The sequence below is a fragment of the Rhamphochromis longiceps genome, linkage group LG13, assembly GCF_057381845.1.
Source record: "Rhamphochromis longiceps isolate RC_006_pf linkage group LG13, R_longiceps_female_GT1.1, whole genome shotgun sequence".
NCBI lineage: Eukaryota > Metazoa > Chordata > Actinopteri > Cichliformes > Cichlidae > Rhamphochromis > Rhamphochromis longiceps.
In genome coordinates, this window is record NC_140569.1 from 26,050,442 (window position 1) to 26,076,031 (window position 25,590).

A 25,590-nucleotide genomic window follows, 5' to 3' on the forward strand; every position below is an offset into this window, starting at 1 on the left:
AAGGAGATTTATTCTGTTTGGTAGCAAATAATCCAGTCTTTCTCGCTTTTCAAACCATAAGTAGGTAGTAAATAATAGGCTGTATGAGTGGAAGAGCATTAAATTAGACGAAAAAGTCTTGGCTGTTAGCTACACAAATCAAAAAAAGAGTATTAGTTTATCACAGTTCACCTGTTCATTTTTTACTTTCAGGATTCCCTGTTATAACTCTTCTGAGTGTGTGTATTTTTGGGCTAACAAACTGAACAGCTGTAGCTGCTCTTTCATAGATTGAAAGTAAATGTAAATACATTCAAACATGTTTAGTGTTCAGCGGGCCTCTGGGCTGTCAGTATTCTGGTGGAAACCCTGCTCTCGTTTTTCATAAAGTTGAAGTTGTGTGGCAACTTTGTGTGAATATGCAGCAGGTTTTTTTTCCCTCTTCTTTCTTTCTCTGCCCTGTTTGGTCACATGCACATGTGTCTGAAACTACATACTGTATACTACTTACTAAATAGAGTACTGTGGGGGGTTTTTTTCTTATGTTTACTTTCCATGTTCTTTTCTGATTTTGCATTCACATTTTCAGAAATTGAATTATTACTTTAATTTAGATTAAGCTTTAATTTCTACATTGCAGTGACTACAGGCAAATGTTCCAAATGTTATTTTCGGTCCATACAACGACATCACCTGTGGTCTAATAATACTTTTTAGAGCTGGTTCATGCTACCATTAGAAACATCAGTTTGTAAGCCAGCAGCTGATAAATGGTGGGTACTATGAGTTTCAGACACATACATAAATCTTCTGATGGTTTACTTGAACGCACTAACTGCAATATAGAAAGTTCAGTTCTGCCTTTTCATAAGGGTCATTGGTGGAAAAGTGACAGTACTCTTTAATTTTAGACCAAAGAACACTTTATCAACACTCTCCTTCATTGTCATAAGCTTTGTATGTTTAATCTGTCATTTAAAATTTGGGAAAAAATATATAACTATCGACAAGGTGTTCCTTCTGACATGTGGCAGCTACTTTTTATGGTCAAGCCTCTTATTTTTATACTCTGATGTGAGACATACTCATCAAAGGGTAGATGATGGTTTTTATCTGTACAAAGGTATACTGAGTTGTAATAATAAGCCTTAGGAATATATTCACATTGAAAATGGCACTTTTTGTCCTCCTTATAAACCTGGTTTTGTTGCCTGTGTCACTTTTCATTGAGCATTAAGGAGTCTGCTGCCTGCAAAGTGTTGGTATATAGACATAATTGAGCCACTGTGTTGGATACATGTCTACACCAACATAATTCACATGCCATTGACAAGGTAATGTTTTGTTTACGTTTTAAGAAGGAACATTTTTACATCATTCTAGTTGTTATTTCTCATGGAGTTCTCAGTAAAAAATATAGGAAAGAAAATTTTTCTGACCTCTCATTTCTATTATTGCAAACGCATCTGATTGGTGTCAATATCAGTATCGTCAGACATTAACACAGCGCCACCTAGTGTTTCATCCGGCTAGTTCCTGAGTCACGTGAGCTCTTGAAGTTTGGTGAGACGGTGGGGTCCAATTTCAACATCAAATTTGGTGGACCGCATCGGGGGCTTGCGCATGCGTATTATGGTACCTAGTTTTAAATGTGTTTTATTAAACATTTTAGTTGTCACTCGGCTTATCACATTGTTTAGCTAGCCGCAAATTCACGTATAGAAAGCCAAGGAACATTATATAGCCCTAAAACCTCGGAACTACATTTCCCAACATCCTTTCAGCTGCCCTGTAATACGGCGTGTCGTAAAACTTAAAAGGAAAACGGTGATGGACTCCGCCGGAGACGCCTGACAGTTTTTGTCTTCATCTTTAATTGTTGTCTGAAATGTTCATCTAGCGACGCAGTGCTTCGGTTCACCGGACCAGTGAAAATGGAGGCTATGGAAGATGACAGTTTGGACGTAAAAGACGACCATAACCACAACTACCGCGCGAGCGGCAGTAATAAAGTCCGCACGTATCTTAGCAGCCAGCTGTCGGAGATATCGACGGTCCCGCAGCCCGTCTGTGCGACGGTGCCGGTTGGAGAAGCGGGTACTCGACAAGGGAAACTGTGGTCCGGTGCAACCGGCGGGTCAAAGTTCATGGACTCGGATACAGGCAGCGAGAGCAGCGAAGTCAGCGAGACTGACAGCACCGCTCCGGGAGCTGCTTCCGAGGGAAAATTCGCCCTCGACTCGACTTCCAAGTTCCGTAAGTTCACTCGAAGCAGGGCCCGAGAGCTCACGGTCTCAACGCAGCTCGGCCTCCGATTATGTTAGTAATGTATGTGGAGAGTGATGCTTTTGGCTTCTGTTCGGTCTGACATGAAGGCTTAATTCAGCTCCCCTCTCTTCACACAGTTCTGAATGCAATGGCAGTGGAGGACTACCGGAAAAACCACTGGCCAAACCTGGAAAAGGCAGTTGACCGTCTGCTGATTCAGAATCCCACAGACCACATCTCGGTTTCTTATGCACAGATATACAGGTGAGACAGCACAAGTAAAGGGATGTTGAATAAACACCCCTCTGAACTAGACCCCCCCCCCCCCCCCCCCCCCTCAGATTATGATTTCTGTTGCCATAAGAAGCGCCATATATATATATATTACCATGTGATTAACTGAGAATTTTAATATAACCTCAAATGCCTGTCTTTTGTTTTCCTAGTTATGTCTACAAGTGTGTTTGTCAGCAGCACTCTGAGCTGCTCTACAATGATCTGACATCAAAAATAACAGGTCACCTGCAGCAGGTTTCCGCCCATCTACAAGTAAGCAAACCCAAATGCAAGATGTAATCGTACAGCACATGCAGAAACTAAAAAACTAACTCTTTTTGCAATGTTTTGCAGGCTAGCCCACTCGAGAACTTCATTGAAAATTTCAACATTGCACTGACACAATATATAGCTTCTCTTCAGTGTATAGTCCCCGTCTTTATGTACTTGGTAGGTACCACTTATCAGCTTTTTTCCCCCCCTTTTTAATCAAATATTTGGCAAATCCCATGCAGGGAAGTGTAGTTTTGTGTTAGTTTGTTACTTAAATTTATGTTTGCACACGCTTCTCTTTTCAGAACAAGTTCTACATTGAGTCCAAACTGAACCGAGACCTCAGAGAGGATCTGATGAAGCTGTTCGCTGATCACGTCGCAGAAAAACACGTGAACACACTGATGCGTGAGTGTACCGCTTCATCTCATGCGCTTTGCTCTGATTAATCACGATGTGATGCAAAGTCACAAAAAGGGGAAATTAAATAAATAAAAATCCTCCCTTTGGTCAAGTCAGTTGACACCATCTTGTCCATTGTGCTCGTTCTTTTCAGCTCTGCTCATTAAAGCTCGGTCCATGCCCTTTGAAGTGCAACCCTCAACAATGGCTAGTGTGGTTAAGGGCCTCTACAGCCTCCGACCAGGTGATTTTTAGATAAATTATTTATCTCACACTCCTCTTATTCACAGAATTTTTTTTTTTAAAATTAATTAATTAATTTTTGATTTTGGTTTCCTCTCTCAGAGTGGGCCCAGCTCGCCCCAGATCTCTTCTCCGGGTTTATCCCCCAGATTAACCCTCCTGCTGTAGAGTCTCTGCTGCAAGACTACGCTGCTCATGACCAGAAACTACAGATGGAGCTCTCCATGAATGGATTCCCACGGTCAGTTTTCCAGAGTCTTTAGCATCAAATGAAGACTGAGTCACATCTGCTTTAACTTGGGTCTTGTGCTTGTTTTCCAGAGGTGACCAGTCTCGCAAACGGGCCAGCGAGGACTCGTGATGGCCGGCGTCACTGGATTTGCTGCAGAACTAATACTGTGCCTCTTAAGTCTTTATCACAAGTTGTCTCCCTGGACTAGGTACAACGCTAACAGTGCGTCATCCCTTTTTAACTCGAGGTCACGAAACACTGTGAATAACAAAGACAGCATGATGGGTTGTTGAGCAGAAGGATTTAAAAAAAGGAAAAAGTGGCTCACAGACTTCCATTTTGGTGCTTTCCTTCTGATTTCTTCATCTTCCGCTCATCTGAAGAGTGCCTTCACGGTGTCCGTCTGACTGAATATCATGATGAAGCTGACGATCCATTCCTAACCTTTAACATGGAAGTGTTTTGTGTTGTCTTTGATATACGGGGCTAATTAAGACTCTATTGCTGCTGCTAATAATATTGTTTGTGTGTTAATATCATAAATCCCTTGGTGTCGCCCACATATTGTGTATCTCAGTGGCTACAGTCAACACAAATGAGTGTGGAAAGAAGTGGGAGCTAGGTCACTCAGCTTAGCTATGACTCTCTTCTTCCTGTTGCTTAAAATGTCTTATCATGCTCAGTCATCCAGGTAAGTAATTCCCAAAAAGTTGATTCTGTTCATCTGGATGTAGCGTTTTCAGTGGGAGAAACATTTTTTCGTCACTTATCCCAAGTGACTTCTTCAGTCTCAGCTGAGTGCAGGTTTCCCCAACCAAAGACCATGGTTTTTGATCAGTTGTTGTTGGTCAGCTGAGACTGAAGAAGTCACCGATTGACGAAAATGTTTCTCCCACTGAAAACGCTACATCCAGATGTAGGGGTTATTGCTGTTGCCTTTACTGTTTGGGTAAGCCAGGTTGTATTTTCCAGTTTTGCCAAAGAGGATAACTGTTCTTTTGTTTTTTCTTTAAACACAATGTGTTGGGTTCCAGTTTATGTTCTCAATGTTGTATGCTGTCTGAGTCACTGAGCCATTTAATTTTATTCTTTACTAATAAGTTAAAGCTTTGGTTCACCCACTGGTTTACCCTCAAGTCATTCTGCCTTTAATGACAACTTGTTTGTTTAAGCCTTGCACGTAGGAGGAGGAGGTTGCCGTATACAGGAAGTAACACTGAGTGCCATACAGTTAAAAGGACCACATAATACCATTTGAGGATTTCCTGATTTTATTTTATTTTTACATTTTTATTTATTTTATGTAACCTCACCTTGCCTAAATTTCCCCCTAAATTGCCACCTCCATGTTTGTATTCTTGGACCCAACCAGAGTGGCTCTGCATGATTTCCCATCCAAAAGAATCCCTGTTTATCTTATACTGAGCCTCAGTGCCGCCTGAAGCAGTATTGTTTTTGGGCTCGCTTTCTTTTGATTGGCTGCCGCCGCATGAACAAAAGATTTGAACAGCAAGTAGGAGGGGCTTCAGTCACAGGCCTGCATAGCTGAATGACCGTATTAAGGATATCTGCTTAGAGTGACATCATAGAGAGCCGGGAAAAAAAAAATCTGTCTCAAATTAAGTGTTTAAAGCAGTTTGATACCTCAGCCTCGCAGTGGTTACCCGTATGTTCACTGCACTCATGATTTGAAACTCTGATGATGTTTAGTTTGAGCAGTCACCACTGGAACAGGATAATGGGTCCACTTTAACAAAGCAAATGATATGCAAATGTGGTTTTGTGCCAGAGCACATGCTCTTCATGTTGTAAATAGTTTTTGCCTCTCCATACCGGTATGTGTACACTAGCTTTTGTCACAGGTGCGTTTTTTGTTAAACAAGTCACTCGAATAAATGTGTTTGATACAAGTTCCTACACTGTTTTAAGTGTAATTAGATGCTCAGGCTTGCTTTTTGTTTCTATCTCGCGTTACTTCAAATGAACTAATCACAGGACATGATTTCATTATTCTAGCTTTTACAACTGGGTCCTGTCATCAAGCAGGGTTGTTATACAGCTAATGAAGTCAAGAGGAATCTAAATCATTAGGGATGCTGAACACTAGCTGTACTAGATTACATGTCTCACCTTTTAATTTTACATGATGCAAAATTAATTCATGTTTAAACCCACTGTGAATGGCTCAAATACTGTTTCAGCAATCTGTTTTTATCTCAAAATCAATAAAATCCTTCAGTCTTAGTATTTGTAACACTAATGACAGACGCTTACTGTTGTCGTTTCTTTATCTAATGCAAATTCTGTTTGGAAATAGATTTTTATCTGCTCATCTGCAGGGTTCACACGAGTGTGTCAGTGTGTGTTTGTGTGAGTGAGAAAGGTTCGCCAAGGGGCTTCTAATTCTGTAGTACGGAGGTCTGCGATGAACCACAGGAGGAGGAATCCCTACAGCACAGCTCCCCATGACCAATAAGGAGGGACACCACCCAGCCACATGGGCAAGGCCTCCCCCAAAATAACCTGCCACTATTGCACTGACAAATGTTGCTACTTTTACTGGTGACAGGTTACCGTAGCTGCCCGGCTCCACATTTTCCTGTAAACTTCAAGGTTAATTCTCAGCAAGAAAAGAGGGAAGGCCGAGCAGCTGCCGGTGTCTGAGATTTTCCTGGGTGGCAGGAGCCTGAAGACTGGAATCGGCCCCCTTTCAGCACAGGTGCACTCTGAGGATTTACTAGTCCTTCCACAGGGGCCAGCTGGGTTTATTCTGAAGGTAAAAACACACCGGCCCCTAATTTAATTGTTCATGCATCTCGTTGACGTCTGTTGGCATCAGCCTCAGATGCTGTGTATAGCCTCAGAAACACTGACACTGAGCCTCAGACAAGCTTTAATCTGTTTCTGTTTGGACCATACGTTCCTGTTTAATCCAATGAGCTTAACCTGTGTGGACTGTTGTGTTTAGTCAAGGGGTCTGTTCATGTGTGTCATCTCACTCAGCAGTGCCACACTTATGATAATTATAGTAGTGTTTGTGTAACTTGATTAATGATCAAACTTATGATAGCAAGAGCCCACAGGTGCATTGCTGCTGCTTTTCTTTTCTTTTTTTCTTTTTGTTGATTTCCCTTCAGTAAACTGACCCCTCGCTATTATTAGATATGACTTGGTAGGCTTGGAGCCTGTTTGCAAAGGATAAATGTACACAACAGCTGCAGCTTCAGGTCTGTTGGAAGGGCATCGCTGTCTCTCCTAATTGCACTGATTTGAGTGTCAGTGGCATATGTGTACCCTATCTCATGTCTGCATTCAATAACTTGCTCATGCATGGTGTCAGAAAGCGCTGCAAAATCTAAACCTCATAAAAATGTTGATCTGAGGTGGTCAGGGGGGTAAAAAAGCCTGCCTGTGTCTCTCAGATCTGGTGACAGCACATGAACCTGATACCCTGTCGAGGCTGAATTTAGGCTAAAATAAAAAGCTATTTTTATTACATATCTCTGCTTTTAACCCCGGGCTCTGCATTCATGTTCTGACTGCGTGCCAAATATTTCACAAGGCATTGTTCAAACAAAACTGCAGTAGCGAGAGTTAAAGCTCAGATAATTATCACTGTATAGTTTTTACTGACTCCTTAACACACGACGCAGACAAAAAGCATTGAAACAAGACATCAGCTTCTGAACATAAAGATCTGATAAACCTGTCAGAGACCTAAAGAACCATGAATGATTTCTCAGATTTACTGTTTACTCGCTGGGAATCCAGTTAGTTTCTTGATAAACTGTTAACTCAGTGTCATTAATTAGTGGAAATAGAAAATTCAATAGCTATCACTATCTAACAAAAGTCAAAAGAGAAACAGTTAATTTTCATGTTTTGGCATCTTTTGATTGAGATAGAATAGAATAAAATAAAACTGTAAATCAAGGATATACATGTCATATATACTGTTTATTAAACATGGCCAAAGTTACTGAAATAAGTAATCATCATGAGTCCAAACACTCAAGCTTCCAATTGCTTTAAAAGCATTCAGTTTCAGATAGTGGCCAGAGTGCCTGAGATAACCATAAGAATATACTCCTCTCTGACGTCATACTGAGTCACTTGTAGAAAAACAGAGGGTGATGAGGGGCAGCGAATCAGAAAGTTGGATTAAATAAAGAAGGACGGGAGTGAAAATGCCTTGTTTCAAACAGAAGGTGAATTGAGGCGCTATACCGAGGCGCCTTATAAGATCAATGACATGTGAAAAATCCCAAGCTACTCCATTAGTGTCCAAGAATTAAAATATGGAGGAAATGAGCCACTATAATATATGTTTGTCGCAGATTTTAATCAGGACTGGATTTGTTTGTACATAAGGAGTTATTCTGACAACTGAGTGCTGATTGTCAAGCAGCAACTTTTCTAAATGCTTGAAGTCAGCAAATTGATGTTTTGCATTAGTTTGTCCTCAGGAGTTAGATTTCCATCCACAGCTGTTTAAATATTTTCAATCTCAGATCACACAGGATGCGTAATCACACCACTGACTGCATTAGGATAGAAGCTGATCACGTCAAAATGTATTTGTTTGTGACATTTCACTCTGCTGACATTCACTGATTTACATTCATGTGGATCAGCTACACACAAGTGTGCAGGGTGTCTTGTTTCTTTCACGTTTGTTAATGACTTATTTAAGAGGAGGGGGCAGGAAATTATTCTATAAACCTGCAGAGGATCACATTAAGCCCGAAAGCCTACATGAATGTTTTTACTTTCATACTTTTTAAATTAAATCTTGTGTTTATTTTAGCAACATGCAAGAGAACAGCATTGACCAGCCACCGTCGCTGTCTCAGCTCTTAAGGGAGAGTTACCTGGCAGAAGCCACAGCCCAGCAGCGCCACAGCGAGATGAGCCGCTCAGACGCTTCGTCCTCTCGCATTCAGATCTACGGGTCACTCAAAGGCAAGGCGGAGGACACTATTGGCCACAGTGACCCCCAGTTTCCAGACCTTTCAGCCTTCCTCAGCCAGGAGGAACTGGATAAGAGCGTGAACCTGGCCCGCCAGGCCATCGGACACGAGCCTCGTGAGGAGAGGGCAGAGGTCAAAGCCTCTGTCACGCCATCTACCCCGTCCAGAATCTCCTCACCCTCAGTTTCTTCATCCACACCCAGTTCTGTTCCCATCTCTAACCCCTCTAATGCTCCTTCTGCTTCCCCCTCAACTGTGCCCCTCACTCAGCCGGAAAATTTCACATCTGACAGAAAGATGCACAAAGCATCCACACGGCAGGACAATGTGATCAGGAGCAGCAGGGACTTTGGTGAAGGATTCCAAGACTATAACAGGTCAGCAAGAAATGCCCCTTACGGTGTGGAGACCCAGTCCAAGAAGGAGTTCCTCAATAAGGCAGCTGACTTCATTGAGGAGCTGTCCTCTCTGTTCAAGGCCAACAGCTCCAAACGGATACGCCCGAGAGCCTGCAAAGCCCACAGGAGCAGGATCCCAAACAAGAGCCAGAACGATGGGACAACTTATCCCCTCGTCGCTGACAACCGGGAGCGCGCAGTCATGTCCATGGAGGTGGAGAAGGAGACACCCAGCCCTCCCGTTACACACCAACCAGTTGCCCAGCTGGGTTCTGAGACAGGACATGTGGAGTTTCAGGACTGCTCGATTACTGAGGAGCACCAGTGTGACTCTGTGCTCCAGGAGGCGGAGGAAGAGCCTCAAAGCTTTGCCTTAACAGAAACTCCATATCCAGCAGAGCCTGTGTGTGAACCGCCTCGCTTCATCCAGAAACTGAAAAGCAGGGAGGTTTCTGAGGGCACCAAGGTCCGGTTGGACTGCATTGTTAGAGGACTCCCTCTGCCTGAAGTCCGGTAAGATCATAAGTCATCATTAAGTTATTCTTTGTTTTGCAGGACACAATATCTGTTTCAGACTCTACACATTTTTTTCAAATGCAGTGTTTGTAAAAGCTCAATGTGCTGTTGGTTTTCCTCAACAGAAGCATCCCAGTGGACTTTTAGCAGCACACACAAGGGTCTAATTCGGCTGAAAGATTTTTTTTGAGTAGTGAGTACATAGCATGAGAACACAAGTGATACAATGTTACTTTGTACTTCTTCTTCTTCACTACTGTTCAGCAGCAAATATCAAACTTTCTACTCCACTACATTTATTTTGCAGCATTAGGTTAGTGATTTTGCATTTGGTACATAAAAATATATCTTAAGCTTTTACTGCACAATATAATGATTTTTAAAAATGTAACCATGTTTAAGTATTGCAACAGACATTTATTACAAAGGTAAAAGTTTGGGGGGGGGTTCTGCGGGCCTAATCCTCTTCAGCTAGCCTTCATTTATATGGAGAAAAGCTACTTTCGGCTGTTCCTTCTCCACAAGGGGTCATCATGGTGAAGGAAATACACTTTAATATGTTATTTTTTAAATATATATATTTTATTTGGTAGATAAAATAATGAATTAATGGTATGCCCATGCTTTTTAAACACTGCACACAGTTATACATATGCATACTAGAGTCCAGCACCTGATAATATTAACATTTCATACATGTATTGGCACCTATGTATGTAACAATGAAATGTCCTGATCAGCATGTATAACTCTGTATTCTTTGCTGATCAAATGCAAAAGATGAAAACGGTCTTTTCTGATGTGATTTATATATTTATTTTAAAAGACATATTTTGGTTACCTGTCGTCAGAGCCCGTCTCTAAATTACAAAGTCATTTAGGTTGTAACTCTGGATGAATGGCGCAGAGGTTTATTCGGAGATGCAGACAGAAGTGACATGTGATGACGGCCGACAGCTGATTCTGAACCATACGAGTGAGCGTTTGTGTCGATTTATGTGTCGTCGGGGGAGTAAATGATAACCGCACGAGGCATTCTCCTTTTAAGATGAGCAGTCATACAAATTATAAATCATTAAAAACTACACTGAAAATAAAAAGGCTAGAATTTAAGAACAATTTACACCTTTTACCACATTCAGTTAAAGGCCTCCTGTAACAAAAGTTTAGACATTTTTAAAGAGGCGTCATAATAATAATTGCCACATGGTGTTTTCATGGCTGTTTTGTTTGATCTGTTTTATGTGAATCGTATGTGAGCAGCTTTAACCCGCTGAGGTGTCTGACTATAGGGGGCATGGGCTTGTTAGCCCCGCTGCACATTGTTGAGCCACTACCTTATACTTGTCCAGGGAGAATGTAGCTCTCAGCCATTTTTAGACTGGGCTGGAAATGTGAGCTGCAGTCGTGTCTGATAATGGAACTGAGCTCTTGACAGAAGTGTGAAGACTTTGGTAAGATGATTTACAGTTTCTCCCAAGTGGATAATTTTATATGTTTTGTTGTGTGTGCCCCAGTGTCTCACAGATGTACATTTCTGAAGATCTGAGGTGTGTTTTAACAGTTTCTACTTACAAGTCTACTTTCTGTGTTAACACAGAGCTCATTTAATTAAGTGTGTTTTTGTCTGACGTAGCTGTTACCGTGTCTGAATTAAATGAGTCAAAATGGAGTTGTGAGGCTTATATTTTCCATCTGTTTTCAGTGGTGTGCTCTCTCTGATATGTCAGGTTGTAGCATTGTGTGCATCCTGAGTCTATGTTTAGCTTTGTGCGTATGTGGTTACGTCAGCCAGTCAGAGACCCCGGGGTTCATGAGGGAATCTCCTCTCTCGTTCTGATCTTCAGAGGGAAAATATCCCAGACAGGTGCAGAAAGCAAGGGTCTTTGGCCCACAGACAAGCCACCTCCTCTGCCACTCATGCTTTCAATTTAGACTCTTACTCACTGAGAGTGACAAAGCTCTGCTCAGACAGGACACAGGCAGTACACATTCCAGCCCGTCCTGCATTCGAGAATCAGGAACATCCCTTTAGCGCTGGTTTGTGTTTTCGCCCTCTGGAAATCTTCAGCTACAGCGGCGGGGGACATCAGAGCCTGCATACTGAACAGAAAAAGCGAAGCAGATGATCCATAATCTCAGCGTAATCGCTATGATATGAATTAGGACTATGTGGTGACGCGTTTCCAGAGAGCAACACATCAGCTCCCCATTCCTCTTTGTTTATTGGCTCGATTTTATAAAGCATCAGTGCCTCATCTCCTCAAAATAGATGTACGCTGACACAGAGGCTGCTGCATATGTTGCTGGCCAGCAGGGGAAGAAGTTAGAGGAAGAAGTTATTATAGTTTTACAATGACAAAAAAATAGACTGTTGCCAAGTACAGCTCCTGTCTACTCGTGCTCTAAGAAGGCTGTGCAGTACTAGTTGTGCTGGAAGGGTTTTCTGCCATTTTTTTTTTAAGTTTTACATTTGTTAAAATACATTTTTTTGCTATTAATAACATAACATTTTAAACTGCAGTACTGATGATTGGCTTTAGGACTCAGACCTGCTGTAAGCTCCCTTGCATCTAAACACCTCTCTCATCAAGTCATAAACAAATTTAAAAAAAAAATCATATTTGGTTGCGTTTCATTATTTTAACTCGTTGATGTTAAAGTAAATGATGCTAACTGTTTTGTGCTCCTTGTCATGACAACATCAGCAGTGAATAGAAACAGCGTTTGAAGTGGCACGGCAAGCTGCTGCTTCTTCTCTTACAGGGAAAAGGTTTGGGCATGCTCGTCAAAACATTTCCCTCCAGGCCTGCGCAACTCTGCTGAATGCTACCGAGCCAGAAACACAACTAGGGAAGTGGGAAAGAGGCCAGGCTGGTAGAAACAGTGTCAGCAGGTTAATAAAAAAGAAATCAAACTAAACTGCGTTTAAAACAAAAATGAACATGACTATAATGGAAACAGATGTTTTTACTTCTACTAGAAAAAAAATCAAGTTAAAGAAAAATCTGAATAAACAGAGAAACGCACCAAATTTAAAGCTCGCTGGGATTGTCCTGTAATGATTGGCTTTGTTGGCAAAAAAGAAACAAAAGAAAACTGTCACGGAGATGGAAGAAACTCACCGCTGATCAGTTTACCTTGTTTGTCTTCGATAGGTGGTTCTGTGAGGGAAAGGAGCTGGAGAACAGCCCTGACATTCAAATCATCACCAGTGGTGAGCAGCACTCTCTGATTATTGCAGAGGCATTCGAGGAGGATACCGGGCGCTACTCGTGCTTTGCGTCTAACTGCTACGGTACCGACTCCACGTCAGCTGAGATCTACGTAGAAGGTGATCGCTTCTTTCCTCCTTTTTGACACCTTAATATACCGCACTTCAACTTCTTTATTGATACACACCTTCCTGTTCAATGTCACAGGTGCCTCATCTTCCGATTCTGATGTGGAACCGCACTTTGAACATGTAGCCCAGTGAGTTCCTGCCCCGTTGTCGTTATCGTCACCCACCAACAAGAGTTATCAACACTAAACGAAACAAACACCTCTTTCTTTTGTGATTTTTAAAGGCTGCAGAGAAACCAACCAAAGTCATCCCCATCTTTACCGTCATCTGTAAATGAAACCTTCCCTCCAGAGGAGGAGGAGAGCGTGTCATCCCAGACTGCAGCGGCCCCCGAGGAACAACCAGAGGAGCAGCTCTCGCCTCCAGTGGCTGCTCAAACAGCATCTGAACCTCTTCTACCAATCCGGACATCTGCTGCTATACTTCCAGTCTCAGAGTTATCAGAAGAATCTGTGGCATCAGCAGCACATCCTGCTCAGGAGGAAACATCTGTGCTGTCTGTGCAGGTGTTTCCTGTTTCAACAGGTGATTCAGAACTTAGAGAAGCCCAAGGGGCGTCAGCATCTGTCCCAGTCATATCTACTCCACAGCTGCAACACACGGCTTCAACAACAGCTACGTCACAGCCTTTAAACTCTGTAGTGCCTGTCCTGTCACCTCCAGCACAAACACCCCAGGCTGAGGTAGAATACCTCAAAGGTTTTCCTTTCACTACATATTCTTTATTTTAGTTTAAGTTTATATAATTTGATCCATCCCCCCCTTTTTTTTGGACTTTTTTTCCATCTTCAGAGTCCAACTCCCAACCACAGCTCTCCACAAGGATTAAACGGGCAACCCATTATGGCTGCCCCTGTCTTCACGAAGGTAACTTTTCTCTCAGAACGAGGCTTTTCTGTACAATACTGCTTGTTAAGGGATTTAACTTGAAGCTGGTTTTGTTCCATCAGAGCCTACAGGACCTCATTGCATCAGAAGGCCAGCTGGTGGTGCTAGAGTGTCGTGTGAAAGGGGTGCCGTCACCTCGAGTGGACTGGTACAGAGAAGGAAAAATCATGGAGGACTCGCCTGATTTCAGGATCCTGCAGAAAAGTAAGTTCTTTGCAAAAATCTCAAGTTTCTCCATATTTCTTTAGATTTTTCTGGGAAAATGGGAAATAGATACAGTAATTTACTGAAACATGCAAATATATATGGAAACAAACTATGTAAAGAAAAACAGAGGGGTCACTTTTTGTTCTGCTCTGTGTCAAGATGATCCCACAATATTGATTTTGAGGCTCTGGGGAGGCCGATCCATGACTGATTTTTCTAGCCAGGTGTGTTTTTACTACATTGGCAGTGTGTTTAGGATTTTTGTCATGCTGAAAAATGAAGCCCATCAGAGGATTTCCAGAAGATTGCAGGGTGCATCAGGCTCTGTCGGTGCTTTTTAGCATTTGTAGTTTCATCAGTTTTGACAGGCTCTCCAACACCACTGACTGAGATACAGCTGCAAACTATGACAGAGCGTTGGTCGTGTTTTACAGATGGCTGTAGACAATCACTCTTGTACTTCAAGATGTCCTCCACATAATTTGGCAAAGATTTGACTTTCAAATTTGAATCCATCACTCCATAATACCCGTTGTCACAAATTTTCACACCAGTTCTTGTGTAATCTGGCATACCTCAGCCTGTTTCCCTTCCTTGAAAATGGATTCTTGATAATAGATGGATCAAGAGCCAAATGTATTTCTCAGGTCTTATGTCAGGACTTTCTGACTTTCCCATCCCATTCAGGAGCTTTACATAGTTGGGGGTTGTTTTTTTTTCAATTCTTTTATCCTCTACATGTCTAGGTTCCTCAAATTTTCAAGAACGTAATGCATACAATGCCAAGTCATTTCAAGTTTTCGACTTCTAGCTTTTTGGAAATCACTTTGTTGGTTTTAAAATTGATTACTTGCTAAGTTACATGTGGACACAAAACTGGTTCATCCCTCGAGTTAGCTACCTTTTTATGCTTGAATGATTCATAGGTCAGCGTTAAACGACTTTACAAACCTAAAAAACTGTTTTGACTTCTTCTACAAGGACTGAACTGAAAATGAATGAATACGTAGCCAATGTCCAAAGAAAAAATTGAAATACCTTCAGAAAGCCTGGAGAAGTATTGCTTAAGATTACTTACAAGAATATTACAAGAATGTCTGCCTCTTTAGAAACAAAATATAAAGAAATGAGGGGTGAGTCAAGACATTTGCACAGTACTGTATTAAAAAATTGTCCAAGGGTTAATTTCATAAGCTCCAGGTCCTAAATCTTTATATTGCATTAACAGATTTTAAAGCTCAGATTGTGTATACGTGTATACATCTCTGCATGTGGAATTCACCATCATGAGTATTTAAATATTTTGGAAATGATTGCTAATAATGAGTCTCCAAAAAATTCATTAACAATAACATGAGCTTCTCCCCCCTGGTTTCATAATGATTTTGATACTTGCTTCTATTTCAGAGCCCAGATCTCCAGCTGATTCAGGTACATATTTCATTCAGTCTGTCAAAAATACAAGTGTTGACTGCACCATAGCAGCTGCCTGCCTGTATACGATGCTGCAGTGTGTACATATTCCTCTGTTGAAGTGTTTATAGTCCTTGGCTCAAGCTCCTGCTCTTCCCCTCTACATAAGCCAGGGCTGCTTTTCCTTGAATCTGGACCATATAAGGTAGCCTCCCATCCTGTGTCAAATCACCATTGCAGATCACTTCAAACAGCCTTAGCTGCACGTAGATTCTCACTGCTGAAACAAGAGTCATGTATCTTTCTTTTCTGCACTTAAACACTTTGAGAAATCGCTGGGGTGCAGCTATAGAATATCCGACTTGATTGCATGCCACGTTTTTTCTCTTTACCTCTAGAGGAAATATGCACTTTGGTCATTGCTGAGGTCTTTCCTGAAGATTCGGGGGTGTTCACATGTACAGCAAACAACAAGTATGGAACCGTATCTAGCAGTGCTGCACTCAGGGTCAAAGGTAACACCTCTCTTTGGCTTTAAAAGTCAACAGCTTTCACATTTCTATCCTTATTGAAATTTCTGTATGTGTGTTGCTGGTTCTCCTCAGGCAATGGCAGCAACAGCAACCATGTGAGGTCTTCAAGCAGTTTAATAGTGGAGCCAAGTCAAGTTCAAGAACTTTCCCCATCAGCTCCTGCTGTAAAACCTCAACCAGAGGTTGTTATAACCAGCAGCATTAAGCCGCACTCCAGCACCATTCGTCTTGACCCACTCGTCTCTAGCACCTTACGCCTGGACCCCTTAAACACTAGCAGCCTTCGTCTAGACCCTCACAACTCTAGCATGTTGCGTCCCGACCCCCTCCGCACCAGCCTGCTCAATCTGGAGCCCTCCAGCCTGAGCAGCAGCTCCTGCTTGAACTCTCACAGCACCAGCACCCCAAATTTAGATCCTCTCTCACACAAGGACCTTCTAGGATCCAGTGGAGCACATGGTGCCAGAAAAATTTTCTCATATCCGAAATCCTTTACTTCTCCATCTGCAGCTGAGACTTCAGCACAGCAGGAGTTGTCCAGATCTTCAGCGACATCTCCTGACATCAGTTCCAAAGTTAAGGGGACCCCAGCCCATCAGAACGGGAGCCCTGTTGTGGTTCCCTTACCTGATCCTCCACCCAACTCCTGCCTAAAGACAGGCAACCTTACAAACCACAAAGACTCACGAACCAACTCCAGAGCAGGCCGGCGTGTGCACTTCAAACTGCCTGAGGATGACGAGGGTGAACAAAGTGACACATCTAGTCCCTTTGATGAAGACATCACTGAGGCATCACTCAGCAAAGAACCACCACCAGTGCTGGCTAAGCCTAAACTGTGAGTAGAGCAAAAAGAAAGCAACAACACGTTGCTGAATTTTGAAAAAGTGCGTTGTTGGCAACAGTACAACATGATGAAAAAAAACATGCGCTCAGATGGAGATTTTGTTCATTATTTACCCAAATTCGGTCAAACTTTGAAGTCTGTGTTGAAGTGTGTTTGATGGGCTGTATTATGAAATGAAGAGGTGGGTGGTTCCTCCTCCACTCGCTCAGATAGCAGCTCTAATCCTTTCAGTTCATAAATGAATGCATTCGGACTTCAAATGTGGACCTTCAGACTTTCTAAGACAAAGGATGGCGTTTTCTATTTGTAAGTTTGCTTCTGTGCATTTATGTTGATCGGTTACTTCTAATAATGCTGTAAATCACATCCTGTTCTATGATTTAGCTTTTCTTTTTCTTCACAGGCTAAAACACAGATAAACATGACAAATAATTTATTGTGAGCCAATTTGCAGTCATTTCATGGTTACAAAAGAGGCAAACATTTTGTTTTCACTGAAAGCTCAGTGTATCTAAAGCTCGGTCTGTGTTGTTTATGGGCTGCTTGTTGGTAGTCCATAAAAGGGCAGAGTATTCTGCTGGATGCTGGATGCACTGAGCCTCTCTCGTCTTCACCATGTATAGTTTTGGTTCTTTGATTTTGTGTCTGTTTGATCAACAGGGACCCAGCTCAGCTCCAGATCCTGCACAACCAGGTCCTCATGGAGCAGCAGCAGGAGACTGAACCAGAAACGCAAACCCCCATCCAGCCTCAGTCTCACCCACCGTACCAGACCCAAATCCAGCCCGGAGTCCAGACCTCCCCTGAAGCTCCACTGTGGTCTCCAAGAATACCGCATGTGCCACCTTTACATACTACATCAGCCCTTCAGCAAACCCCCCACTCCGCACCTCCAGTGACCACCACCCCACATGCGCCAGGATCAACGTCTGCTGCAGCACTCAACACCACCTTTTCACCTTTTCTTAACACTTCCCAAGCTTCCCTTTTGAGCTCTCCTCCTTCACTTCCACAGCATATGAAATCCTCACTGGTGACCTCCCCTCCACCTGCCCCACAGCTAAACTCCGCCCCTTCTCTCAGTACAGCACCTGTAACCCAGATGAACACCATCCATGCCTCCCATATTAACCTGTCCCCTGCATCTTTTGCCAAAACTGCACCCACAGCCCAGTTTTGCTCTCCGCCTGCACCAAAGCTCAACACGGTTTCTACAGATTCGACCCCGGCCTTGCAGCAGATCACGTCCCCGGCTCCTCTTCTAAGAAGCACCCACGCCTCCCTCATGAATCTCACACCTACCTCACACTCCTTCAACTACATCCGACCTAAAGAGTTTGTAACCGCTCAGACCCTCTCACCGGTCAGGAGTCCTTCCCCAACAGAGTCACCAGTACCACTATTACACGAGCTGGCTGCTGAGCTCAACTCCTCCACGGCTAGCTCCCCTACTCTCCTCCCACCCCTCTCCCCACCACCCAGGATTTTCCCCACAAGGGTGCTCAAGTCTCCCACCAGCCCATCGTCTCTCGTATCCTCGCCTACACCGGGGTCAGTGCATAGCTTGTTCGTCCTAAGAGCCCAGTCACCCCCTCAGGCTTCTTCTCCCACCTCCAGCAGCTCCACCCCGAGTCCCATCCAAAACCCCGTCGCCTTCCTCAGCTCCGTCCTGCCATCCCTGACCCCGAGCCAGCCCACCAACTCAATGGGCCTGCCCAAGGGAGCTCCGTTAGGGTATGCCGTGTCTGACAAACGACTGCTAATGCAAATGTGACTGTCACACGTTCTGCCATGTGTTCTGTTTTTTGCCCTCTGTTTACTCAGGCTTCAAAAGAAGGCACTGAAGATCCGCCCTCCGTCAGCTGAAGCCATCCGCGAGAGCAGAGAAATTATCCTCCTCGACATCGAGAAGAAGCTTCGAGTTAAAGACGACACTCCACATTTTGTACATCAGCAGGTACTAGGTGGTCTCTGTGGCTTGCCTGCCTATTTTGTACTGATGAAGTGGTGAAGAAAATAGAACGGCGCATCAGCAAAAAGATTTTTCTTAGCCCAACAGGTGAATCCGGTGGTTTCTCTCGCCTCCACTGGATCACCCGCTCATCGGTTTAAAATATTAGTATGTGATCAATAATTGCAATAGAGTTTTTAATACTTTTAAAGATCATATTTTATCGAGTATTAACCAGTGACTGTGCTGCATTCTCACATCTTGTTGATGGAGACATTTATACGAAACCTCATTTCCAAAAAAACAACAATTGTGATGCAGCGTAAAATGCAAATGTAGCTAATCCGCTGATCATTAAACCCTTTATTTAAGACGACACATCAAATGTTTAAACTTTCAAATACTGTTATACATCGTCCCTTTTTAAATGAAATAAAGGGTTTACATGATTTTTGAAGGATTACATTGTGTTTTTATTGCACAGCATTCCAGTGTTTTTGGAAATGATGAATACAGAGCAGTGCAATCATTGCCTCCCCCAGTCATTAACTGTCATTCATCTTCTGGTGTCAGTGTAGCCTAACAACCTCTGCATGCTAATAATAACAGCTTGTGCGTTATTCCATCACTCTGTGTTTGTATGTAGGGTTTGTGTGTCTTTGGTGTTCTTCATCCATCCCTGTCCTTTCATAGAAGCTGAGTAATGAGGGGAAAACAGCGAGCAGGCCCCTTGGACCAAACACTGCCGCTACTGTCATTAACTATGATGAGGTACACGGACCCGACCCAAGCACTGCTTTGCTCGAGGCTGTATGGGTTATACTTATGTTTCAGACACAACTTAGGATACTGTCATCTACAGGAGTGCACATAAGTGGTCCGCAGATGTCAAAATAAAAGACGCGCTCCAGATAAGAAGTTGCAACGCGCGTTTGCGTACATAAGATTTTCTGAAGGAGGACAGACATTTGTTTAGAACTCTTAAAGATGTCAAAGAAGCAAGCTCCTTCAAGCAATTTTTTTGGTTTTCCTCCACCTCCAAAGAAATGTCAGAAGGAGTCCGAACCACAAAAGAAGCACGTATTCTCGGACAAGTGGTTGCAGGAGGTGAGCTGGCTTCAAACAAATGATGAACGCACAGAGATTTGATGCAGAATATGCCGTGAAAATCCCACTCTAGCGGACAAAAACAGTGCCTTTTATATGTATGCAAACGCGCGTTGCAACTTCTTATCTGGTGCGAATCTTTTATTTTGACAGCGCATGCGCACCTGCGGCCCACTTATGTGCACCCCTGGTCATCTACTTATCTAGTTTCCTTAATATCTCTAATCCAGCATTCACGCTTATATTAACTAATACAGCGCACAACCTGCACGAATGATGGTGATGAGAATAATAATAATAATCCAATTAAAGGGGTTCAAATTCAAAAAAGATTCAAAATATTGTTTTCCTATTTTGGAAAACTATATTTTGCAGCCTTTTCTTCATGAGTAAAAAAATTCCTTCCTCTCAGTGTTTCCTCAGTAACACTTCTACTTTTAAAAACATACATATTACCATGAAATTTCACACACCTCATCTTCCTCTGTTCTCTGTTTTACCCTCAGTTTTTGTGATTAGGTTAGATAAGCCTTTTTATTTAGCTTAGGTGTTGTTGTTTTTTTTGTTTTTTTTAACCTGGTGCTCCCAGATGCTGCTGTGTGGTCTTTCAACAACTGGTTTAAAGTCTGCATCTTTTTTTATTATGAGGTTTGAGTTTTGAGATGCACGTTGTCTCATGTTGCCGATTACTGCAAACCTCTCTTATCTCCCTGAGTTGTGGTTTCTGTGTATCAGGTGTGCATGTTACTGTAGCCATTTATTGTCAGGCCAGTCTGTGTGAGCAAACAGGGGACACGGTCCATGCAGCAGTATGACTGTTGTAACTATATTTATGTCGTGCTTCTCCTCCACTAGGAGTATAAAGTGTCCAGTTTTGAGCAAAGGTTAATGAGCGAGATCGAGTTCCGCCTGGAGAGGACGCCGGTGGAGGAGTCAGACGACGAGGTGCAGCACGATGACGTTCCCACGGGAAAATGCATTGCACCCATATTTGATAAGAAACTAAAGAACTTCAGGGCTATGGAGGGAGTGCCTGTAACTTTCTCATGTAAAGTAGTGGGAATCCCGGCACCAAAGGTGAGAGGTCAACAGCTAGGCTATGCAAAAGCATCTCTGACTTCGACCTCAGATTTTGTCATTCACACCTGTGGCTCTCATCAGGTTTACTGGTTTAAGGATGGCAAGCAGATCCTGAAGAAGAATGTCCATTGCAAGAAGATAAGAGAGGGGGACGGGACCTGTGCTTTACACATAGAATCCACGACCAGTGACGATGATGGAAACTACACCATCATGGTAGCCAATCCACAGGTGAAACTTCTGACTTATATCCTCTTCATGTTATCAGCACCTTGTTCTAGCTGCTCGAGCTGAGCTGTGATGTGATATTTCACTGATCACCAGGGGCGAATCAGCTGCTCAGGTCATTTAATAGTCCAAACGGGACCTCCCCGAAACCGAATGACACCCATTCATGCTCAGAGGTGAGTGTGCAGGGTGAACAGGCAAATATAGACTATCCTCTCTGATAGTAATATTGGTTTGGTAGCGCTTTATAACTGTAGATCTAAGTCATTCTGTTTAGCATTTGAAAGGAACATATAAACCTTTCAGAAATATTCCTATAAAAGTAAACATAGTGTTATTGATATTCTGGGATCTATTCTTAGTGGCAATTTACAAAACCAAGTGGATTCATGTGTGTGTTTCCTATAACATGCTGTGATCGCCTCCACGTTTTCAGGGTGCGAAACCGCATACAGGAAGTTGAAGGTGAACAAAGTCAGGGGCGCTTTTTTCAACCTCACTTCCTCCAGGCTCCAGGGGACATGATGGCTCATGAGGGAAGACTGTGCAGACTAGACTGTAAGGTAGGCAGGAGATCCCCGTGTGCCACTGAAGCCAGGAAGAATATTGCCTCCCCACACTGTAACACGTTTCTGTTTTCCAGGTGAGCGGCCTACCCAACCCTGAGCTCATGTGGCTGGTCAACGGGAGGCCCGTTTATCCAGACCTTTACCACAAGATGCTGGTGAGAGAGAACGGCGTCCATTCCCTGGTCATTGACCCTCTCACTCAGAAAGACGCCGGCACATACACCTGCATCGCAAGCAATAAAGCAGGGCAGAGCTCCTTCAGTCTGGAGCTGCAGGTTGTGGGTAAGGACCAAATACGATTGGGACTTTTGCTTTTTGACAATCCCAATGTGGACATTTCAATTATACATATTCGTTTTAGAAAAGGAAAGGAAGCACCCACCCCAGTTTGTGGAGAAGCTGCAGAACATGGGGATTCCTGAGGGAGCTCCAGTAAGGCTGGAATGTCGCGTTGTGGGTATGCCTCCTCCGGTCATCTTCTGGAAAAAAGACAACGAGACTATTCCCAGAACTAAAGACCGAATCAGGTTAGTAAGAACTCTGACTCCCTCAGACACCGTTTCAGAGCCGTGGCTTGATTAGAAATGAATTTAGAAGCCTGAGCGGTTAAATTTGGCAACTTTAATTCCAATGTTATACCCGCTTTCCTCTTCTCCTCCTCTCTTAATTTCCTGTCTGTATGTCCAATAAAAAGACACAGCCAAAATCCATATAACAAATTTTAAACTCTTTTGAAATTGAATCAAATTTCTCTATCATCTCTCTACCTCAGCATGACCCAGGACGCCACAGGATATGTGTGTCTCCTTATCCAGCCGACAACAAAAGACGATGCAGGCTGGTACACAGTGTCAGCAAAAAACGAGGCTGGAGTCATTTCATGCACCTGCAGACTTGATATATATGGTAAATATTCTGTACAGCTGAGTAGCTATCACTTTTATTAAGAAATCCACGGCATTTTTGGGTACGTCACTCTGTGTAGTAATGCTAGCTACCACCTTTAGCACAGTGGCATCAGAGCATCCCCGCACCCATGAAGAAAACTCCACGAACAGGAAGTCGATACGCGGCTCTGACAGGCCAGGGGCTCGACATCAAGTCAGTGTTCCCCACGTCGGACACCAGCCCCATCCTGTTCGCCAGCTCCCCACCGGAGGCCACACTGGAGAGCGAAGAACTGTGAGAGCTGGCGCAGGGGGAGGGACCCTCCAAACAGATACTGCGACCTCTCTGAGGAGAGCGATTACCTGAGCAGATTTTGTGTGATGCATTTGAAGTGACTGATTCAGATTAGGACGGCAGAGATTTATTGTGTTAAAGATGCAGCACTGATAGTGGGGGTTTGTCACCATTCCTATTTACTCAAGTTATACAACGAGTGTTTCACCTACAGAAAAAAATAACAGATTTGCAAAGTCTTAGCTCATGAGCCATCAGTGGAGTTCAGTTTCATGCGTGAAGTTTTTGAATGAATCTGATTTATTGTCAACATCATACTTGGCTATGATGGCGAGGTTGCTGAAGATCTGTTCTTAATATTTTGTCCTCTACTAAAGAGTGGTCCTGGCACCATGTATTTGTACTGCAAATCACATATATACCTGTATTGGTAGCAATAGTTTCTTTAAGACTTTACATAGAAAGTAGCTTGTATGTTTTTATTTATAGTATATATTAGACGTTTGAATGTGCCATTTAGATCGGTGTATTTAAATGGCTCTAGGAGGGTGGGGTGCTTCCTTCAGGTTCATCACATTTTGCATCACGTTTTTCATGTGCATGTTTGCCTACGGCTGATGAAGACTATGAAATAACTAAAGAAACACGCAGGCTCTTCTCATAGTCATTATACAGCCATGTTCAGCGCTCACCGGTGCCTTGATTTCAGGTGAGATAATCAATCTGCTTAAAAGCAAACTAAAGTTCAAGAAGTGTTTCCCAGAGGAATGAGTCTGAAAACGACTGAAAATGCGTCACTGACATATACAACAAAAGCAGCCATTACTACTGAGCATTCAAGTAAAAACAAGACTGCAGGCACACATTCAGCTAATGTAAAATTGCACATTGTAAAATAGTTTTCTCCTTCTCAGAATGAAGTTATATTTATTCAAATGGGTGACGTGTTTGCTTTGCTGGAACAGCTTCAACAGCACCTAAAAAACATCTTCTCCATTTCCTTCTCGGGTCTGTTTGATTACAGTTCATTTAAATATTTTCATCTAAGAGGGCTTTAAAATCCACTTTTATTTTTTTTTTGCTTTCACGATTATGAGCCTGTTTTGACTCTGCTCTAATTGGAGTCCTATTAGCTTAAACTGATGCCAAATACAAGGCAAATGGGAAAGCTCAGAAGCCAATTAAGCATTGCTAATCAGTCCAATTATAGAGGATGAGAGTTCAAACAGGCATAAAATTATGTTCACCTTACGTGACCCAATTATACTCGCTGCCTCATCTGACCAGCTGCCAGGCCTACTTGTTAACTGGGTGCTGTGTGTGGGTGGGTGTTGTAAAGCAGTAAACAATCAAGTGTTTTGTGGGTTTTTTGTTTGTTTGTTTTTTTATTCTTAGATTTTTTTTAAGCTGCATTCGTTACACTTACAGCTCATTTCGTGATGAATATTGCCGTGATGTTTTTTAAAATACGTTAAACCTGATAATTGTTACTGTCTTCATTGCACTGTAACATCAATGTGCCGAACACAGTTTTGTAAGTAACTGTCACAAAATACATTTGATAAGCGCTCACATGTGTTTGAGGAGAAGTTTAGCACACAAAGCATTTCCTCTGAAAGCAAGTGTAATCTTATTTAAGCTGCTTGTTTAAGGTAAGGTGGATCCTGATAATGAGATTTATTAACTCAATGTAGATTAAACCTGGTCTTACACTTTCGCTTGCACTAAAGCATACGCTTTCTTCCCTAATCTCTATTTCTCCATGAGGAGATCTGGATTTTTGAGGGTGCATGATTCTCTCAGAGCAAACCAATCACTCCTCAGATGTGACATATGGCTTTTGACAGAGGGGCATGGCTGAGCCATCGGTGCTCCAACAAGCCAATCGTATGAGGGGCTGCAAAAAAAGAAAAGGGTGGAAGGCACGTAAGGGCAGGGCAACGTCGAGACGAGCCCCTCAGACAAGACAAGCAGCAGCTGGCAAACTGCATCAATCTGTAATCAATTAACCAACTGGTAGATGGGATTACATGCCTAACTGCACAGCTAACCAGTCCATCCCAAAATGACCAGACAGCATCAGCTTGTGTGCTTGACCCAATACCAGAGACCGGCATTATGCTCGGGCTCCAACAGTGATTAATCATTCATAACCTGCCTCTACACCCAAGCTTTGAGCCTGTCAATACACAGTGGCAGGAGCTGCATGTCCTTCCTGACAAAGAATGACAACAGGAAAGAAAACTCAACAAAACACAGCAGAAGCAGCAGTTAAAGAAAAAGAGTTATCATGTAAAAGAGCTGAATTGTAAACAAAAGTGAGTCCCTTTTTTTAAGAATACAATCTTATTATGTAAATTAGAGGTGTCAAACATAAGGCCCAGGGGCCAGAAGAAGCCCAGCAATGACTCCAATCAGGCCCTCTGGGCAACTTGGAAATTGTGAAAGAGGGTGTAGATTTTTAACTTTTAACTGTATTTTCATGTTTTACTGCATTTCCTATTGATAAAGACCTCAACTGGTATTCAATAATGAACTGAAATAGTTAAGTAACAGAAAAGTTCCTGTTTTCTACTATGTACTGTAAAAATTTCTGTTTGTTAGTTGTTGTTTTTTCTCCATGGTAAAAAAAAAAAAAAAAAGCAAAAAGAAAATAAATACAATACAAATGAGATCTACTGT

The 25,590-nt window shown here is 42.7% G+C and overlaps 2 protein-coding genes across 3 annotated transcripts; both read left to right on the forward strand.

Moving 5' to 3' along the window:
* The first annotated feature begins 1,657 nt into the window (after nucleotides 1-1,657).
* On the forward strand, nucleotides 1,658-5,936 carry cacul1 (CDK2 associated cullin domain 1). Its single transcript, XM_085428719.1, has 8 exons — nucleotides 1,658-2,235; nucleotides 2,385-2,511; nucleotides 2,694-2,796; nucleotides 2,878-2,973; nucleotides 3,102-3,204; nucleotides 3,353-3,442; nucleotides 3,544-3,682; nucleotides 3,763-5,936. Exons 1-8 carry the CDS (start codon nucleotides 1,914-1,916, stop codon nucleotides 3,800-3,802), a joined length of 1,020 nt encoding a protein of 339 aa, XP_085284845.1. The 5' UTR covers nucleotides 1,658-1,913; the 3' UTR covers nucleotides 3,803-5,936.
* Nucleotides 5,937-6,116: 180 nt separating this feature from the next.
* Nucleotides 6,117-25,570, forward strand: mypn (myopalladin). Of its 2 annotated transcripts, XM_085428716.1 has the most exons (21): nucleotides 6,117-6,449; nucleotides 8,481-9,554; nucleotides 12,716-12,891; nucleotides 12,980-13,031; nucleotides 13,127-13,586; nucleotides 13,696-13,770; nucleotides 13,854-13,995; nucleotides 15,406-15,429; nucleotides 15,810-15,926; nucleotides 16,017-16,782; nucleotides 17,452-18,525; nucleotides 18,616-18,748; nucleotides 19,436-19,513; nucleotides 20,705-20,926; nucleotides 21,011-21,160; nucleotides 21,254-21,333; nucleotides 21,594-21,720; nucleotides 21,801-22,008; nucleotides 22,088-22,253; nucleotides 22,499-22,632; nucleotides 22,734-25,570. In XM_085428716.1, the coding sequence occupies exons 2-21, from the start codon at nucleotides 8,485-8,487 to the stop codon at nucleotides 22,910-22,912; spliced, it is 5,433 nt and encodes a 1,810-aa protein (XP_085284842.1). In that variant the 5' UTR covers nucleotides 6,117-6,449; nucleotides 8,481-8,484; the 3' UTR covers nucleotides 22,913-25,570. The 2 variants fall into 2 exon arrangements, with proteins under 2 accessions (XP_085284842.1, XP_085284843.1); XM_085428717.1 differs by lacking the exon at nucleotides 19,436-19,513.
* Nucleotides 25,571-25,590: the final 20 nt, after the last annotated feature.

Excerpts from the sequence above, each read along its gene's own strand:
- mypn (XM_085428716.1), top strand. The coding sequence starts at position 8,485 with ATGCAAGAGAACAGCATTGACCAGCCACCGTCGCTGTCTCAGCTCTTA. Across the intron at positions 9,555-12,715 it reads CTCCCTCTGCCTGAAGTCCG|GTGGTTCTGTGAGGGAAAGG; the intron begins GTAAGATCATAA and ends TGTCTTCGATAG. Across the intron at positions 13,771-13,853 it reads CTGCCCCTGTCTTCACGAAG|AGCCTACAGGACCTCATTGC; the intron begins GTAACTTTTCTC and ends TTGTTCCATCAG.
- cacul1 (XM_085428719.1), top strand. The coding sequence starts at position 1,914 with ATGGAGGCTATGGAAGATGACAGTTTGGACGTAAAAGACGACCATAAC. Across the intron at positions 3,205-3,352 it reads ACACGTGAACACACTGATGC|CTCTGCTCATTAAAGCTCGG; the intron begins GTGAGTGTACCG and ends CGTTCTTTTCAG. Across the intron at positions 3,683-3,762 it reads TCCATGAATGGATTCCCACG|AGGTGACCAGTCTCGCAAAC; the intron begins GTCAGTTTTCCA and ends CTTGTTTTCCAG.